Source organism: Neopelma chrysocephalum, unplaced genomic scaffold, assembly GCF_003984885.1.
Source record: "Neopelma chrysocephalum unplaced genomic scaffold, ASM398488v2 Primary Assembly neopelma1_22, whole genome shotgun sequence".
Classification (NCBI taxonomy): Eukaryota; Metazoa; Chordata; class Aves; order Passeriformes; family Pipridae; genus Neopelma; species Neopelma chrysocephalum.
In genome coordinates, this window is record NW_020897689.1 from 29,567,211 (window position 1) to 29,587,283 (window position 20,073).

Consider the following 20,073-nt stretch of genomic DNA (forward strand, 5'->3'; position numbering starts at 1 on the left):
CCTTTCCCAAAATCTTCATTCGTGAAGACTGGCCATTATTATTAGATCACTTAATGAAGGGAAAATGTTTAGGACTTCACCTTGTACTACACCAAGGCTTTTGCATGCATTCTGTCCATGACAGTTTCTGAAGAATGAAGCAATGAACATCTTACCTTGCATTGTTGTTTTTGTGGGTTCTGAAAACAGAGGAATGAGCAGGAGGTAGATGAGGTAGACAAAGGAGAGCCCATTGTAACGGAAAGCACAGGCTGCAAGAGAAAAGAAAAAGAACATATTGCTTAATCAGTCTGACATAATCAAATTCAATAGCACAAAGCATTTCCGATCTGAGTTTACTATTTACCTTGCCAACTTTTCACCACTTATTTTAACAATTTTTACAGAAGTATTTAAATTTATGCCTTCAATAAATCATAGAATCACAGAATGGGTAAGGTTGGAAGGGACCACAGTGGATCATTTGGTCCAACCTCCCTGATCAAGCAGGGTCATCCCAGAGCACATTGAACAGGATTGTGTCCAGACACTTGAGCATCTTCAGTGAGGGAGTCTCCACAACCTCTCGGGGCTCCATCCCAGTGTGTGGTCACCCTCACAATAAAGAAGTTCTTCCTCATATTCAGGTGGAACTTTCTATGCATCATTTTCTGACCATTGCATTTTGTCTTATTGCTTGGCATCACCAAGAAGAGCCTTCCCTTCAAATACTTAGATACACAGATGAGGTCCCCTCAGACATCTCTTCTTGAGGCTCAACAGGCCCAAACCTCTCTGAGAGATGCCCCAGTCCTTTGATCATCTTTGTTGCCCTTAACTGGACCTGCTCCAGGAGCTTCATGTCTCTCTTATACTGAGGAGCCCAGAACTGGACACATCACTCCAGATACAGCCAGACCAGGGCTGAGTAAAGGGCCAGGATCACCTCCCTCGACCTGCTGGCAATGCACTTCCTAATGCAGCATTGGACTTCTTGGCCACAAAGGCACACTGCTGGCTTATGGACAGTTTGTTGTATACCAGGATCCCCAGGTCCTTCTCCACAGAGCTGCTTTGCAGCAGACCAGCCCCCAGTCTGTACTGGTACATGGGGTCAATTCTTCCCCAATTGCAGGATGCTGCATTTGACTTTGTTGAACTTTGGACAGTTCTTCTCTGCCCATCTCTCCAAACTGTTGGGGTCCTTCTGAATGGAATCACAGGATATCCTGAGTTAGCAAGGACCCGCAAGGACCATCAAAGTCCAACTCTTAACCCTACACAGGACAGCTCCAAGAATCACATCATGTGCCTAAGAGCATTGCCTAAATGCTTCTTGAACTCTGTCAGGCTTTGTGCTGTGACCACTTCCCTGGGGAGCCTGTTCCAGCGCCTGACCACACTCTGGGTGAAGAACTTTTTCCTACTATCTATTCTAAACCTCCCGACACAGCTTCACGTCATTCCCTTGGGTCCTGTCACTGGTCACCACAGAAAAGAGATCAGTACCTGCCCTCTGCTTCCCATCACTTGGAAGCTGTAGACTGCTGTGAAGTCTCCCCTCAGTCTCCTCCAGGCTGAACAAACCAAGTGACATCAGCTGCTCCTCGTATGGCTTCCCCTCTAGACTCTTCACTATCTTTGTAGCCTTCCTTTGGATGCTTTCTGATAGCTTTATATCTTTCTTATACTGCAATGCCTAGAATTGCACACAGGACTCGAGGTGATACCGCAGCAGCACAGAAAAGGACAATCACCCTCTTTACTCTGTGTAATTTTCTTTAAATTAAATAAACTTCTGAAGTATTTTAACAGTAATACATACTTTAAGTTTAGAAAAAGATGCATTCAAGTTATAAAAACTTTGTCCAGAACGAAGGACAAGTTAGCTGTTACTTACACATTTTACTTTCCTCATATACAAACTCATTCAGTCATTCTCCACAAAAATATATGGGGATGCATAAATCAATATTTATGGGTTGCCTTTAAGAAGCCACAATCTGGTTTGTTATATTACAAATAAGGATTATCAGTAATAATTAAGAAATATAAAGTAAGTTCAGATTAAAAATTATAGAATGCCTGTTATCCTTAAAATAACAATGTCTTTAAATAATTACAGAGGTCTCTGAATTTTATGGTCATCCAATTATTTGCTCTTACATAGTTTTATTACTGAAAAGATTGTGAACTACCAATCAAAAAGGAACAGCAACTTGCAACTGGTGCTACGCAAATTTTTCTAAAGAATTAAATTATTCTGTTAATTTTGCCTACTATTTCCTTGTCTATTTTTAAAATTTAGTGTGAGTGTATTTTTCTGAAGGTATCCACATCAGCAGGCCATTACAACAAGTACAATATTGCTACACCCCAGGCTCGCCTTTTCAAAGAATGTCATGCATATTCTGTACTGAAAGAAGAGTAAATGGACTTCCATAGAGATATTAAAAAAAAAAAAAAAGACAAAATAATCTGCAATTCCACTGTGCAGCAGATGTTGAAATATAAGACCCATCACATTCAATTGTTCCGAAGAGATAAACCAACTGCTAAGGAGTCAAGAGATGAATTAGCCTTTACATTTATTTACTCATGGAATGTAACTCATATCAATTAAGTCTTCTCAGCTATATCAAAACAACTTCGTTTTGGAGGACAGATACAGCCTTAGTCCTACCAGAAACATGTATTCTGAAAGAGAAGAAGTTTTTCCAGTCACCATTTCCTGAAATTTCATGGAGACTACACTGAGAATGAGTTAACAAATTAAGCGTTAATCAGTCCTCATCCTCATCACATTTGTCCACTTTAATTATAAATTTAAAACTGCAAAGTCTCTCAATTAACAAATCCATGCAATAGCTACAATTTTCCCAGGTTACCTCAATAGCCTTGACAGAGAAACTCTGGATATACACTTCACATCTACAGCTTGGTCAAGAAATTTGTGAAATTTATGGATTCCTGGCAAGAAGGAAGGATAAGGAGCATCTATGTGTCACTTCTAAGCTGATATGATTCTGTCATAAGCCTTAAAAAAAAAAAAATCTATCAAGGACTACAGAATCCATCGAAGCTTAACAGAGGGTTTTTCAGAGTGAAATCCAAAATCTTAAGAGCAGTTTCTTATTCTTACAAAGCCTGTAAGAATTGCTCCTGTCACTTACTACATTTTCTTAATAACCACAGCCTTTAAAGGCCAACTGAAGACTTACGTCTACACTTGTAGCTATAAAAAACCTGCAAGTAAAGTAAATAGGGCTATCCCACTGGGAATTCTATAAGCAATTATCAGAGCTTTAAAGTGAATGTACTTGAGAAGAGAGAGTCAGCCCTGCTATTACGAACCTACTCTCAGGGTGCTCTGCAGAGGAGCACAGGATGTACAATGACCATTAGTGGCCTTCTTGAAGAGAATGTCACTAAAGAGAAAAGAGCACACTCCTGACATCAGGACAAATCCATAAATCAAACTTTTTTTTTTTTTTCAAAGTTTAATTTGGGATGGGAAAAAAATTTTGGTGTTCATAGGAAAAGGTACAGTAGTGGTTTAAGGCTGATCTACAGTCTGAAGGCTTTTCCATTTCAATGGAAAGGACCAATGTTTTCAGTCATTCTGGTAGCAGAATAATAGTCCTATTATCCAGTTATTCCAGGGATTGTGTCAATCAGATTTTAAGCATGTTAAACAGCTCACCTGATTTCAGTGCAATATTATACACATTTTCTTCTTTCTTCAGAACTGAGCTTGCTACACTTCTTGTAAAGCGCCTAGCACTTAGCTTCTCAGTACAAAGAAAACAGCAGCTGTGTGCTTTAGATACCCTTCTTTATTAGCCGGATATCACTCAATGTCTCCCTAACAAATCTATGTCAAATATTTAGAATCTCTATTTACATAAAAGCATCATCCAGCAAAATAGCAACCTTGGCTAGACATTGCCTGGAAAACCTGTATTTATTGTAAGCAGTTGCAAGAGCACCAGCAATGTGTTTCTCAGAATTAATACATTAAAACATTCCAAACTTAGCTGCAAAATTTTCACTATTCCTTACTGCAACCATTCCATTATTTTCATTTTGTGTTTATCTCCATTTGTCTAGTACATCTTGCTGGAGATATCAGTGGCTTATAAAGTTAATGTGCAAGAGCAAAGAGCCATGACTGAATATATTTTTAGCAAGATAAAAAATTAGAAAACAGCAGCCGCACTGCATTTACATATTTACACTGCATTGCATCAAATTGCATTATTTGTCAAACATATGTATTCCTAAGTTCTGACACTCAAAACTACCTAGAACAAATTGCAGAGCATAAAATCAGTTTCAGTTTGTCACTGATACAACAACAAAGGATGATCCAAAAAAACAAATTAACTCATCCTCTGCACTCCCTCGGGAATTCACAAAGGTCTCCTTTTGCAAAAGAAGCTGTACACAGATGTCCATCACAGTGGAAAGTCCCATTTGAGGTCAATGGAATTCCATCAATAGAAAAAGCACCTAAAAGATGAGTTTCTTGGCAAACCAGGTGGTAGAGAAATTTCTGGGTATTTTGGTTATGTTGGTCTGTTTGCACTATCAAAATTAATGTAATTTTGGCATTTTAGGCTTGTTACCTCTTCTCAAAATTGTCTAATCAATTAGAAAAATTAATTTCAGAGGATTTATTTTTGAACTTTATTTACCTCAAAATTTACTGCTTTCTATTTCTAGAGCTATGTACTCAATAGTTTTTTTTTTCTCCACCACTACATAAATGGGACTATTAACAGAGGTTACATCTCAATTCAAACCTTCCCTTATGTATTTTTTTCATACAAAGCATTCAGAAAACCCTTCAGGTTCCTAGTTTCAAAAAGTATGGGTTTGTCTAAAGTAAACACTGAACAAAAAAGCTTAAACTGGTAAACATATCATAGACACTAAGTCCATACACACTTTCTGCTCTTCAGACTTCTTTTTAAGCCACATTTGTCACCCAGTTTTCTAACAGTCTCTACTAACAAAACTCCAGAAATGTTATTTTTTTCTCTGAAATTCTGCTACTGTTCACAGTCCAATCATAACAATAATAACACAACTGGGAAAAGACATAAAAAGCAGAGCTATTCATGTGCAGAATTAGTGGCAAACATAGCTTCTTCTTGGTATAACCTGAAATACTTTGGAGCACCTTCCCTTAGACATTAAGAAAAGAGCACTTTATAACATGTAAGACTGAATTCCTCATTCATAAGTGATTATTTTAAATATTTCTGGTTTAATGCATAAAGCATTAAAGTTATTGTGCAAACCTTTAAAGGCAGGCTTAGAATGTCATCTAAGACAAAGTCTTTACTGAAGTCCAGATAGACAGCATCCACAGCCTTTTCCTCATCCACTCGGTGGGTCTCATGGTCATAGAAGGAGATCAAGTTACTCAAGCAGGACCTGCCTTTCCTAAACCGGTGCTGGTTGGGCCTGATCTGGTTGTCCTGTATGTGCTGCATAATGACACTCAAGATGATCCATTCCATAACCTTTCCTGGCACCAAGGTCAGGCTGACAGGCCTGTAGTTCCCTGAATCCTCCTTCTGACCCTTCTTGTGGATGAGCGTCACATTGGCCAGTGTCCAGTCAACTGGGACCTCCCTGGTTAGCCAGGACTGATAACAAAGGGAGTTGCTTGGAGAGTTCTTCCACCACCTCCCTCAGTACCCTCATGTGGATCCCATCCACACCCATAGATTTGTGAGTGTCTCAGGAGGTCACTACCTTCCTCCTCCTGGATAGCAGGGTGTCTATTCTGCTCCCCGTCCCTGTCTGCCAGCTCAGGGATCTGATTGCCCTGATGATAACCGGTCTTACAGTTGAAGACTGAGGCAAAGGAAACATTCGTACAAAAAAGTACAATAGTGGTTTAGGACTGACCTCAGCCTTTTCCTCACATTTGGTTACAATGTTTCACTCCGCATCCAATAAAGGATGGAGATTTTCCTTGGCCCTCTTTTTGTTGTTAGTGAGTTTTTAAAAATACTTTCTATTATTTTTCACATCAATGGCCAGATTGAGTTCCAACTGAAAGCTGAAAAATGCAATTTATTCTTAAGACAGATATGTACAGTATGCACTATACAAAATTAAAAAGGAGTCTTAAAAAACCAGAAAATCCTATATCACATGGCATTATGTAACTTTGGCATTATGTAACCTTGTCCTTCTAGATTTTATTTTTCATTCTTGTATGATAGCCAGATAGGCATTTGAAGAAATCTAATACTGCTTCTTAGACTCATAACCAAGTGTCTACATGTAGATACAGGGTTTTTCCAACATCAGAATCCTAACAGCTGCTACATATTATTTCATATTTATACCAACAGTTCTTTCCTTTCCTCTACTTAAAGAGGATGATTTGTATAAAATTTGTATTTTATCTGTTAAATAAGAAATACTGGAGGACAACGTGAGTGGCAATAGAGAATTTTGCAATAAGCTTCAACCTGGAAATGAGAGGAAAAAATTAGCCTCATAAGAGATGTGTTTAGTTTTATTCTACAAAAACTTTAGGAGGTATTTAATTCAGAAGTGGAAACTACCTGTTCAAAAAAAACAGCCTTCAAGAGTGCAGGCGTAGTACCAAAGGACTATTGACTCCTCATTTGTAAGCTACAATTGTGTCAAAAGCCATGGCAACAGAAAATAAAATGGAAGGTGAAGACAGAATTAACCATGCACTCACTATTTCTGAATTTATTTTACTATAAAGGCACTGTCATTAATGTTAACAGAATAATGTATTTCTTGTTATACCCTTTTCTGTTCAAGAACTGTGTAAAAACATTTTTCTCCACATATTTCTGCTGTAGGCTTGAGAATATTATATATCCTTCTTAGCGTTATCCTATCCAGACTCGTGTGCTTTAGCATGAGAAGGAATTAATTCAGCCAACTACACTGAAGTAATGTGTCTTCTACTTTCAGCGGGATATTGTATAGTGTTTGCATCCTGTTTTAACAGGTTTACAGTGGCAAGATTATTAAGAAAGGTATGCAATTATATTCTTCAAGATTGGTACCTTTAGACTAAAATTTGGGTTAACTTTCATGCTTGTTTTTCCAGAAAAAAAACAAACAAACATTCAGTGAAAATATTAATTGGAAAAAGTGGTGCTGAAAAAAATGCCTAACCCTGAGCAGGTCAGGGTTCTTGGCTGAAAGGCTGAGCTGATGCTGTTCACTCTTTCTTGTACCCACATAGTTTGAAATAAATCTCTGAGAGCAAGAGACCAAAACACAAAAGGGAAAGGAAATCAGTAGCTGAACGGTCTTCGAAACTACTCAGTCTCCAGGAGGCCAAGTGTCCAATTCAAAGCTGGGAGAACTCAGTACCAGATTCCTGTCTGTGATGCTATAATTTTTCACAGTTATTATGGGATATTTAATAGTTAATATGGGATATTTTATACCAGTTATATCCTCAGAATTCTGGGGGGGGGGGGGGGGCGGAAATGTAGCACCCGATTCAGATGACTAAAACAGGCTACAGAAGACAGCCTTTGCTACCACCAAAAAACCAACAACTTCCCATAAGCCAGCCAGGTAAGTTTTTCCAACAACGTGATACAGAGAGGAGAGGTCAAGACAGGTGAGCAAAGTATGTTTTACTCCTATTCATGCCTGCGTAAAGCTTTTACGTTTTTTCATTTTTAGTTTCTAGTAATACTCTCACTTAGTATCAACCAGCAAACATAAAAAGAAATGGAAACAGAATTTTTCTCCTTTTTCTAATGGTTCATGCATGCAGCATTCCTTAACCAAAACTCACACATGTGCATAGTAACAATACAGTCAAATAGCAGCAAACTGCTCTCCAGCATTTCCTCACAATTCCTGGTGCCTCTGCCCCCAGAGGCAGAAGTATGCTTGAGGAGAAAGCCCACCTAACCCCATATTGAAACAAAGACCCAGAAAGCTGTACACTCTTGCTCTGTTGGACATGAACATTGTCTTATAAAATAAGATAGTAAAAAGTTAAGCTCATTCACTGTCAGCACGATAAAATGACCCAGTATTAAATACTCACAGATCAGAATCTCCCAGAAAGATGATGGTGCAGTTGCTCTTGTCTACACTACAATGTTACGAGCCAACAACTGTTAAGGTACAAAGAGGGAGCAAATCTCACATTTCCTTTTCAACACAAGTGCAAATCATTCTAAGTTTCTGAGGATTTCCCACTTTTACCTGACATGGCTGGGACTAACCAAATGCAATAGAAATAAAAAAACAAGTAGAATAAAAATTAAGTTCGTTGTGAAACGAAATGTGTGTTACCAGTTTCTGAAAAAGACAGGCAAGTTGCATTACTTCTATAAATTGCTATTTTTATATCTTCTAATGCATCTTCACATTTTAAATTTCTGTTTCAGAAATACAAAATTTGTTTCAGAAATTTTTCCTCCAATATTCTTTACAGTAACAGTGAAACAATTGCCACATATTGTAAAAATAATTATGCTGTAAACAGCCTATTTTAAAGAATAAAACTAAATAAAGTGACCCAAATGTTCCTCTTCAAGAACTATACCTTCTAAGAATGACAAGTATCTGATAGGCATAGTGTCCAGGGAACTTTAGCTCACAGATGTGAACTATATTTTTACTTACTGAATTGAGAAGAAGAGGTTAACTTTTGGCACAGTTTTTGGAATTACTTCTGAGTAATTCCACTTAACACTTGTGACAGATGAGATTGGAATTACACACTGCTATGCAAGATAGTTAAGTGAAATGTGTGTAATCTTATCCTCCTTTTAGAGAAAATTAATGGTTATAGCCTATGATGTACAGCACAGAACCGTGGCTGCTCAGGACAAGTTACATACTGCCAATACTTCCACATCACACAGCTCTGCTGACAACATTGTGGCAACATATACTCCCCACCCTGAGCCAACATTTCAACATGGTGCTGCTTTGCATGTTACACCCAGATAAGAAACCTTTCTCTTTTGGAACAAAAAAACCCCAAACAAAACATCAAGGCTTTGATAAACAGACAAATACGATGCTTTTGGTTCATGTCAGCACTTCTACAATCACATTTTTTTCACCAGTCAATATTCATCAGGAGACATGACTGCTGGCAAGTAAACACTTTTCAAAGGATTTGGGTTTGGGTTTTTTTTTTTGCTTTGATTTTTCTCTCCTTTCCTCTCTTTCTCTGAGCAGCAGCTTCAGTAAGCTTTCTCTCCATGAGAAACTATCTAGAACAGATTTTAACTTTGTGGCAAATATTGTCTGGGAATTGAATGCAGAGAGAGAAGACAAAACACCTTATTCACCTCTTCCTTTCAGATCTTGGGAAAAGGAACTATGCTTCCCAGCTGTATTTGACAGAAAGAAAATTAACAAAAGACCTCAAAATGTAAGTTTACCACAGTCATCATCTTACTTAGAATAATGTATTTTAAAGGAGTATCTACTCTTGCAAGGAAATCCATGTCAATACGGTTTATTGACATGACTAAGTAGAGAATATTTCCAAATTTAAAAACATGAAGGACACCATCTTCAGTAATTTTTCTTGTTAGAAAGATCAACTTAACATTATAACCCATTTAAGTTTCAGTGCAGACAAACTAAGTTAGAACATGCTACCATCTCTTACTTAGATTGCCATAAGATTTTGGCATATCTACATTGTGTTGGCGAGACCCCTGGTGGCCTAGTGGTTAGCGTGCAGGACTTTCACTGCTGTGACCACGGGTTCGATTCCCCGGTCTCCTGGCCTGATGGAGGTCGTTAGCCCTGTGTGGCCATCCGTCTATGAGAAGGACACTCTAAACAAACCTACGTCCTGAGGACCTCACTGCCATTGTCCAAGCTTGCTTGACCCCGGCAGATGAACCTTAGGATTAAAGGGTGGGCTCAGTTCAGCGCAGGCTGTGTCTCACCTAAAAAAAATCCATTGCGCAGGCTGGAAAGGTGAAAAGACCTTTCCCCAAATCTTCGTTCGCGAAGATGGGCCATTATTATTACATTGTGTTGGTAATCTCTTACCAATCAATTTGAGACGGGATTGGGGGTTCTTTGGTTAAGTTGTTTGATTTATGATTTTTCAATACTTACCTATAATAATAATAAAAATATAATAAAATCTACACCTTTCAATTCCAGTCTCTTCTATGAATCTCACAGTCATTAAAGCTTGTTGCAGGTACACTCTTTGTTCTCCCTGCACCCACCTCATACAATTAACACATGCCAAAGTTAGCTTCACTCCAAAAACAGTGGTCTTAACTTCAATTATAAAAAATCAACCAACCAAACAAAAAGAAGTAGCTGTCAAAGAGTCTCCCTTTTTTCACATAACACACCTCTGGGATCTATGTTGTCCTTGGGCTTTATGACCAGAAAATCATGACAGGCATTGAAATAGCAAGCACTCAACTTCATGACCTCATTTCACTGAAGTCATAACATTATGCATTATGTATACATATACATTCCTTAATTGGTCTGGGAAGAGGAAAAAGAGCCACTGAGGTGGCTGCCTGTGGAAGGGAGACTGTCCACGTTCTAACCCTTCCTCCAACAACAGCTTTTCTGTCTCCAAGCTTCTATCTCTAGGAAAGTAACTGGGAGCTAAAGAAATCACTCTGCTCCTCACTCATTTTCATGGGATAAGAAAAGCATGTTCCTTTTTCCCCGGACATCCGGAGGCAGTTGTGCTGTTACAGTTGCATAATCCTGGCAAGACTCAAACTAAAAATAACAGCAAACTCAGAACACAGATGACAATCAAATGTCACACAGTGCTACTGCTAAAACACAACATTAACCAGGGACAGATGTGGAGACAGTTGTATGACAGAAAGATCTCCAGAGCAGAAAGGGACTGAGACTTCCATTTACAGCTGCTAAGAAGCTATCAGATGCCAGGAACAGCTATTCAGTCAGATGTTTCTAGCAATTAGAAGTGCAAATTTCGGCATACATTACCATTTCTCCACCACTATCCACACTCATCATCTTTTAAAACACATAAATAACCCTAAGTCAATTGATATAAGATGCAGAAAGAACCAAGCCCTTTTTTTTTTTTTGCCAGTTGTTGCTTACATTGACATCAGTCCTAAAAAACCCTGAGTCAGATGAAGGACACGTTAAAAAACTAACGCAGACAAACACCTCTGAGGAATATAAGCATGATAAAACATCAGAGAGGTGTGTTAACACTGAAAAATGAGTGTCATTAGTGACGTTACAAATATGAATGCAGAGTTTGAAACTCTGCCATTATTTATTCCAGTAGAGGAAAGGATAAACTTCCTTTCTTGGTCCTTCACAGAAAAAAAGGACCCAGAGGGTTGCAACGGCAAGCTATAAATCCAGGTGATGAAGGAGCATTTCACACAGTGCTTTACCAAAGCCACAGTGTTTACCAAAGGAAACAGAATTTTTAAAAATAGGTATCTCCAGGATATCAAGTGCCTAAAGCAGATACAAGCCCCTCATTCTTGCAATGTCCCGATTCCAAACTGATGTTTCTTTTATAAAATAATAAATCCTTTTTTGTTTGAAGAATTGTGCATTTCCTTCTCTCCTTAAAATACAGTAGGCAACATCCTCTTATTGCAAAGAATTTTCAATCTACTACAGGAATCTACTTAGGAATGCCATGAATTGCCATACAAACTATATCTTCTAACTAGGAAGAAGGAATGGATCCTGATGAACCCAAAGAATCACAGAACCCTGGGAGATATTAGGAGACATATTTACAACTGTAAATCTGATTTGATCATTAAGATTGCCTATTCTGGAGGAGTAATACTTAAACTCATCTGACTCCCCATAAAATTTCACAAGCACACAACCATAATCTCTGCAAGACAGAGTCCTTCTGGAATAGATGCATTTTACTATCCAAATACAATGCTTCCCTAACACTGAATGAAAAACATCGATCAGAAATCCTACCATTGAAACAGAACCATGGTCTTGTCCAGTTTTCACACAGCAAGGTAGACTCCATACAGTCATTTAAGGAAAAATATCTTTACTGTGCATTTATTCTGAGTAGAAACATTTCCCAGAAAGCACAAGGCACATATGTTAACTCTGCATGTTTCTGTGCACATCATTTAAGACACTTCTCCACACTCAAGGAGCTGCAATCTGTGGTACTCCTTTCAGGTCGCCAAATCTCTCATACTTGTGGGAGGCCTTCTTCCATGTATCAATTTTCTATTATACAGCATCTGTAGAAATGTTTTCATCCCCTAGAATACTATTTGGAGAAACTCCCTCAGACTTTTGATAAGCTCTCAGCCAGCTTTTAAGAGCAAGACTGGAACTTCAAGATGATTTAATACCTCTTTCATGTTTATAAAACAAACCATTGTGTCCTTGTCCAAGAATATTTGAATGTGGGAAGTTAAGAAGTTTAACTTGAAGAAAACTTCCCACGCAGTTAGTAATTCTAATCTGTTTATATCCAGGCTCAATATAAAGTCTGACTACGTATTTCTTTGGAGTCAAGCCACCGTCCTGAAGATACCAAATGATGTTATGATATTCTGGTATCCCACCAGAATAAAAAGTAAAGCAGTCAAATCCCACCAAGAAAATTAGGGTCCCAGGTTCACCACTATATAACTTCTAGAGGTCTCAACATAGCAATCACAAAGTAAAGGATTGTTTCTTGCAGGGGAAGACAGAACAAAAACTTGTCATCATTAGGCATGTTCTGAACACATGAAGATGAGTACAGTAAAGTTAAGGGTTGCAACATGAATCTTCAGTCAGAAAATGCAATAATGTGCTTTTCTCACTTAAAGGAAACCAAAATAAAACAAAAACCAACCAAACCAAAAACCCAGCATCTCTTTAATTGAGCAAGAATCTCAAATTTGGAGAAATGAGTCCACTGAGAATCTCAGATCTATTCTTGAGAAGGAGCCAAAGTATACATCCTGGAGGATTAAAACTAAGTGAAGGGCACACTAAATTTGATTTAAACATATCCTGAAAATTTAAGAAAGAAACAAACACCATGCTGTCCTTCAAGTTAAAAAAAAAAAATGTTTTTCTTCATGATCTTGCAAGGAAGCCAGCAATCCCTTACTGACAAGGGCTCTACATACAGTGAAGATAACAGCAGTAAAGACTTACATAATCCTTGTAACTTTATTTATGAGCACTTCCATTAGTACAAATTTTTATCTGGTTAATAAAGTATTTTTGTCTGTAAACTGACAAAAACTTTATACCATTTTAGAACATAAACATGGATTTCAAAGTGGTCTTTATGAGCAAACTGACCAGAATTAGTCTTGGATGAAGTTTATAGCTTCAGAAAAGAAATGTGCCAGAATAAGTAAAATGTTAGGGTTTGTTCAAACACAGAGGATTCTCTTCCTTAACAGCTAGACCAATGTACAAGAGCCAGTCAGTTTGTCAGGAGTATTCTTGCTTGTCAACCCAGAAAAATAACTAACTTCATCCTTTGCCATGTGGTCTTAAGTGATGGAAGTGGTAAGATGAAGCTGCAGAAAGAAAAACACTTACAGGCTTGAGAGATACCTAACTCAGTAATGATGTTCTGCTAATGTATTATTGGAAAGTTTATCTACCACAGAGGCAAGAGGAAGTTCTCCCTAATAGTAGGGGTAATAACAATAATTATAAAAAGGATTTATGGAAATAAATTAGTTGGAGTTTGTTGGGTGGGTTTTTTAAGCAAGAAAAATGAAAACTATTTTTCAGTTGGAAATCTGGGGAAAATAACGCTTGAAAGGTGAACTTCTTCCTGCTTTATCCATTCATAAGATATTCTCTCCCTGCTCACAGTTAGCTATCCACTTATAAAGTACTTCAATGGGTAATTATAGTTCATTTTGAATATTCAATGTTCCCACATAATTTTCTTGCTTTTTTTCAATGAATAATTTTGAGAAGTAATTTTTTTTTTATTCTAAAACTTCCAAGTTGTTTCATTATAGATACAAGAAAACACACCCTTTAAAAACAAACACCAAAACTGCCTTCTCAGGTCTTTGATCAGGATAAACACATATTAGCAGCAAAATTCACACCATCGTACCAACTGCTAGCATAAATAAGTTAGGACTCCGTTACTAACATATGCTAAAGCAAGCTGGAGTTAGTGTGATTATATAACAAGGAACAGACTGTCAGCATGAGTACAAGCATTTATCCTTTGTTTAGGGCATTATGATCTAGTCATAAAAACATTACTCTTCAATAAATAATAAAGTATGCCTTCACTGTCCCCAGACTAACTAAGCACATTAAAGAGCAAACAACTTCAGTACACAAGACTACTTAAAGTGGAAAAAAGGGAAATATCCTTACCTAGTTTTTACAGGTAAAACCAAGCCAGAGAAAATTACTTGACTTTATCATGTTTACATGACAGCCCTGTAGCAAAGTGACCCCCAAAGTCCCAAACCTAAACCTGCAGTTCCAAGAACACAACCACTTTACAAAAATATATTATTGCCTCTCTTCCTAAGTGGTGGCAGCTGTACATACAAGCAGGACTTGACTCTGGAATCAATAATTTTTTTTATTCACACAAAGAAACAAGAAACACCAAAGTGGCAAAATTACTCTCCTAGTCATATTCACACTGTTTTTCCACTAGTTTTCCCCATACTATTTGTGTCATTTTCTATTTGAAAACATCATGGATTGAGTCACTAGTTCTAACTACATTTATGACAACATCTTATGCCAACCACCAAACACCTATCAGGAAAAGATGAACGTGTGCCAAATACAACCACACCTTTTGAGAAAATGGAGGTGGTAAAGGGATAAGCAGCACCTCAGGGACGTAGCCCCAGCACAGGAGGTCAACAGTATTTCCACCCTCCAAGATGACAGTCTTAATGCTCCTTACCTGCCTCCAAATGCATTCATTAGCAGTCTTATATAGGATCTTAAACGAGGATGACCCTGTAGCTGGAGATCCTTTCATTCAAATAGAAAAATATTTGTAAGAACATATTTGTTAACAGTAGACTTACAGTAAGTCATAAATGTAATATCAATGCCTCAGAATTCTCAATCATATCTTGTATAAAACCTATGTTTATTTCTGCATTAGGATTCAACTCGTCAATTTTTGGCACTCAAGAAAAAAAGAAGTTGCAAGATAATACCCACTTGAGAAAACAGCACGTTTGCTTTCCTGATGGTCCTCCTGTGTTTTAAGCCAACAGGGTGGTTTAAATTTGAACGTTGGTATCACTAAAATAATATATCAACTTCTAATGGAAGATGAGTAGAGATAGACGAAGTCAATTCATACATTATTCCAAACCATTAGGTGCTTTTTTTCTTCCTCTAAATTAGCAGAGTTGTTGAGGTCTCTCCCTTCATCTTACTCTCTTCCCTCAAATTCATAGCAATCCAAGAAAAAAAAAAAGTTAAAATTTAAAGGACAAAATTCTAACAAACACTACACAATGATATGAAACAAGCTAATCATTGCCTTCACTGGTTAATACTACAAAATCTGATGCTTGGTTTACCTGAACTACAAGGAAACAGCAGGAATCTGAAGGAGATCACCCAAATCAGCACACAAATACCCTGCACTCCTTACACAAGCATTTCTGTCCTCTTTCCCAGGACTGTTCCAGTAAGGGCAGATGAATTCACAAACTTTACCAGTATCTACAATCTTGTAGCTCAGTTTGCTTGTACCTCAGAAAAAAATATATTGCTTGCTCATAAACCACTGTAACCTGATCAACCACAGTGACTCAAAATCTGTCTTACGAAACCCCTTCTGAAAACAGGAACAACCAACTAGAAACCTGTCCTTTAAAAATATTTTTGCACTATGCTAAGTGACCCTTAACAAACAATATTAGATGCAAAAAATGTGACCAGCTCAAAATGTCTGGGAATACTGTTTTGTTTGTGGGTGTAATTTTTAAAAGCAAACAGATTTTTGGTTCAAACCCATTTATTGGAATGGCAAGACAACATTGTGCATACCACGTTCTCATACTCTCAATCACCAGACAATCAACTGGTAAATTTGTCTCTTCTCCAAAAGCGCATGGAATAAAAAAGCAATTCCAGAAGGAGCCAAATATTGAACGGTTTCATCTGAAAATGGGAACTGTAGTCCAGCATATCCCAAAGAAGAAGAAATATTATTTTTGTATCTGGAAGACAATTTGAATCAAGCTTGATAAGACTACTTCTAACCTCTGAAGTGCCTGTGTGAGCTGCACCCTGCATTGTACAGCCTAACAAGGCTGCCTTTGTTGATGTTGATACAGAGCATGGATAGCAAAGCAGCTGGTGGCACTTGTTCATAAAAGTTAGTTTTAACTCCAGATTTAGAAAAGCACATATGAAATATTTGTAATTATGCATGAGACTGGCTATTAATTTAATTTATACATTTTTTTTTAATTTAGCTCATCTCTCCTGCCAAAAATGCAATCACTTTCCTGAAGATGAATATCAACCAGGTAAGCCAAAAGTCATTTATCAGCTTCTAACTAAGAAATATTTGAAAAGCTTAAAAAAGGCAAGTATTAAAATGCAGATTGAAACAAGTATGAATGGTTTGATTATTACATGGATTCCTAGAGTGGGAAGAGGGAAGCACATCCTGTTTTGTGGTTAGGAAAAGCTGGCAATCTGAATCAGACCCCCACCCTTTTTTGTGAGATCTCTGCATAACAAATTTGACATTTCAGAAGAAAGCTTCCATTCTCCTCCAGAAATCCTGTGCAAAGGAGGAAAGAAAAGTGGGTCCTCCACTTCATTTTTTTTTTTCAGTCATCCACAGGATTTCCAAAAATAATACCTACCCAGATGTTGAATCAGACTTTGAGTTTATTTGCAGGGAGCAAAATCAGTAGATTTCAAATTAGCTTCAGATGCTGTGAGTGAGGAAACATCACTTCCCTCCAAATTCAACATCTAAAAATTTTTTGCATTTTTTATGCTTTAAAAAAAGTTATACACCAAGAATTAATATATGAGCTCTAAATCAATGCCTCTTTCAAGATCAGAACTTCTGGAATCAAAGACATCCTTAATCTTGGTCAAACCTGGGCGCTAATGGTACCCAAACATTCTACCTCAGCCATCTGCCCTTCTTATTTTACTAAAAAACACCCACAACCAAGACTGTAGAAGCTACACATGGTACTAAAAATGGCAGACCATCTCAGACACAATAATTAAAATATATCTCTAGTTTTAAGTAAATTTTACCTTAGTTCAGTATCAAAAGTTATTCTTGACTGTGTCCAATCCTATATTTTTTATTTTATTACAAAATTTAGCTTCAAAATAGGGCAAAAAGATGGAGTCTATATCTCTAATTCTTTATCACTGTACTAAAACCTGTATGAGATCAGAGGGAAAGAAAAAAATCCCTCTCAAAACAGTAACAAGCCTGTCCACCAGGTAGTCAAACCATGCTACTGCAACATGGGAAAGGTTTGCCTCAGGAAAATACACTTCATGGTTCAAACATCTGCAATTTTTTTCTAGTCAAAGAACATCCGGAACACGCAAAAATACAATTGCAGCATATTCTCAAATATCTGGATGCTTCTATTAGAGGACCAGTTTATGTCTGGGAAATGAGGATTTAAAATAAACATTGAGCCAAATCCTAAAGCCTTTAACCTGGGCAAACTTCCATTCACCAAAGTACAACAAAAAGTCAAATTCTTCTTTTTTTGTTAGGTTTATACAGATTTAAACAGATTCAACCACATTTCTTGAATTCAGATCTGTTCATTTGAAAGTTAAGACCATCTTCTAGTGCAAACGGAAAAAGAACAAAACTCTAGCCTGGGATTATTTCAATATGAAGCATCAGGTCTGCTAAGAGTATAGCACCAAAACAAGGATAACAAAACATTTAAGTAGCACCACAACCCTGCCATTATTCCAGAGTTCTTGTACTAACCTCTATATCCCTATTATTAATCCTCTCAGGAACAACAACAAAAGGAAAAAGATAATTCTTTAGAATACTAACAGAGACAAGATATTTTAAAAATTGCTTTAAGTATTCTTAACGTTTCATTTGATCCATTTCTCTATAAACCCTCAAAGTCACACATGTTAAAAATTCTGCTCACCAGAAAGCAGCATTTTCTCTGGTTCTATTTTTACTCTTTTGGATACAGAAGAGAAGTGAACACTTCTCCATGCCCAAGGCAGACTCTGCCCTCAGGCACAGTGGCATGAAATACCTCAGCAGAAACATCATCATGCAAACTCAGCTAAGTGTAAATATGCACTGGCAAGAGTAGGTGATTTTACAGTATGCAATTTCACAGCTGAAGGAAGATTCAAGATGCCCAGTTTGTACTATTAAGATATCTCATGGGACTTTGAAGAAGCATATGACTATGAAGAAATTAAAGCAAAAATTTAGGGTGTTTTTTTTTTTTTTTTGGAGAGGGGAGAGGGATGTTCAGATGCAGACTATCAAGGTTATAATAAGCAAAAATCAATTCTGAATGCTGCACTCTAGCTATTCCTGGAACCTTCTCCTCCCACCTCCCCCTCCCAAATTGTGTTCCTGAAACACAACCAGGAGCACCACCAAAGAAGCAAAACCCACAGAATATCTCTCTAATAAAAGACAAAAATAATACAGTGATACATGTAGATCTGCTTACACATGCACCTGACTAAATCAGCCATACCCTTTGTCATGATTTAATCCCAGACAGCAATTAAGTACCATGCAGGTACTCGCTCATCCCCTCTATCCCACCCTGGTGACACAGGGAGAAGAACAGGAAGGAAAGGTAAAACCCATGGGCTGAAATTAGAACAGTTTAATAACTAAAATAAAGTAATATATAGTAGTAGTGGTAATATTAATAATAATAATATTAGGAAAAAGAGGGAAAGAAATAAAAGCCAAGAAACACACGTGATGCACAATACAGTTGCTCACCACCCACTGACCAATACTCATCCCATCCCCAAGCAGCGATTGGTGGCTCTCAGCCAACTCCCCCCAGTTTAGACTGAACATGATGTTCTATGCCATGGAATATCCTTTTAGCCAGTTTGGGACACCTGGAACATGCTCTGGCCATTTTTCTCTCCAGCTTGTGCTCTTGGTCACTGGCAGAGCTTGAAACAATGAAAAGACCTGGTTTTAGAATAAGGACTACAACCAAAACATCACTGTGTTATCAACATTACTCTCATACTAAATCCAAAACACAGCACTGCACCAGGTATTATTATGAAAACAAACTCCATCCCAGCCAGAACCAGGACACCCTTCCATCAGCATATTTTAAGTAGTCTGACAATATGCCTGAATGTCTCGTGTAAATAGCAATCAGACTGAACCAATAACTATGAGTAGCTAGAATTATACAATATTTCAAGCATATCTTATCCCTAAGGTAAATGTCCGTTATCTCAATATCCAGAGATCAAAAGCATGTTGGTTTACTCCCCCCACCTTGCAAAAAATTCTAATCCTTGTAACACAATTACGCATTAACACTATAAATTTTGGGCAAACAAGCTTTCTGCATTGTTAATCACCTTGTTCTACCTTATTCTTACACAAACTACTGTAGGTCCAAGGCAATCACAGCTATTATTCCTGTCAGTTTATTCTCCAGAAAAATACTGACCTCAAACTACTGATTTTCTCTTCACAGACATACCAAGCATCATGATCTCACAGTGCTCAACAAAGCATTTCAAAATCCCAAACCCATAAAAAACCCCACCAAAATTCTTCTGAAATATTTATACCGTTTGTTCATCAGTACTACATAATACAACCTTGTGACATGGTCACATCTTTTGCCATCACATTATTTATATTTAAATTATGTTTTATGCAAGTTGGTTGGCATTCAGTTAAAGAGACTCCAATAACCCTGTATATATATATATCTTGTGTCATTTAGTCCAGATATAACCATTTAGTTTTGGACTGCTAAGGTAGTAACAAAACACTGGAGGTAGTTCACAGAGTATATTTCTGGGGAGTGAAGTTAACTGTCTCTGTCAAGATTAAGAGAGATTAATTGTTTGAGT

At 37.4% G+C, this 20,073-nt stretch overlaps 1 protein-coding gene across 1 annotated transcript in view; it reads right to left on the minus strand.

Moving 5' to 3' along the window:
- The window catches only part of PIEZO2 (piezo type mechanosensitive ion channel component 2), a 298,924-nt gene that overhangs the window by 246,534 nt on the left and 32,317 nt on the right, over positions 1–20,073 (minus strand). Inside the window, exon 2 of the mRNA XM_027676733.1 lies at positions 156–251. Within this exon, the coding sequence (XP_027532534.1) occupies positions 156–251 (96 nt within the window). The remainder of the gene's footprint in view (positions 1–155; positions 252–20,073) is intronic.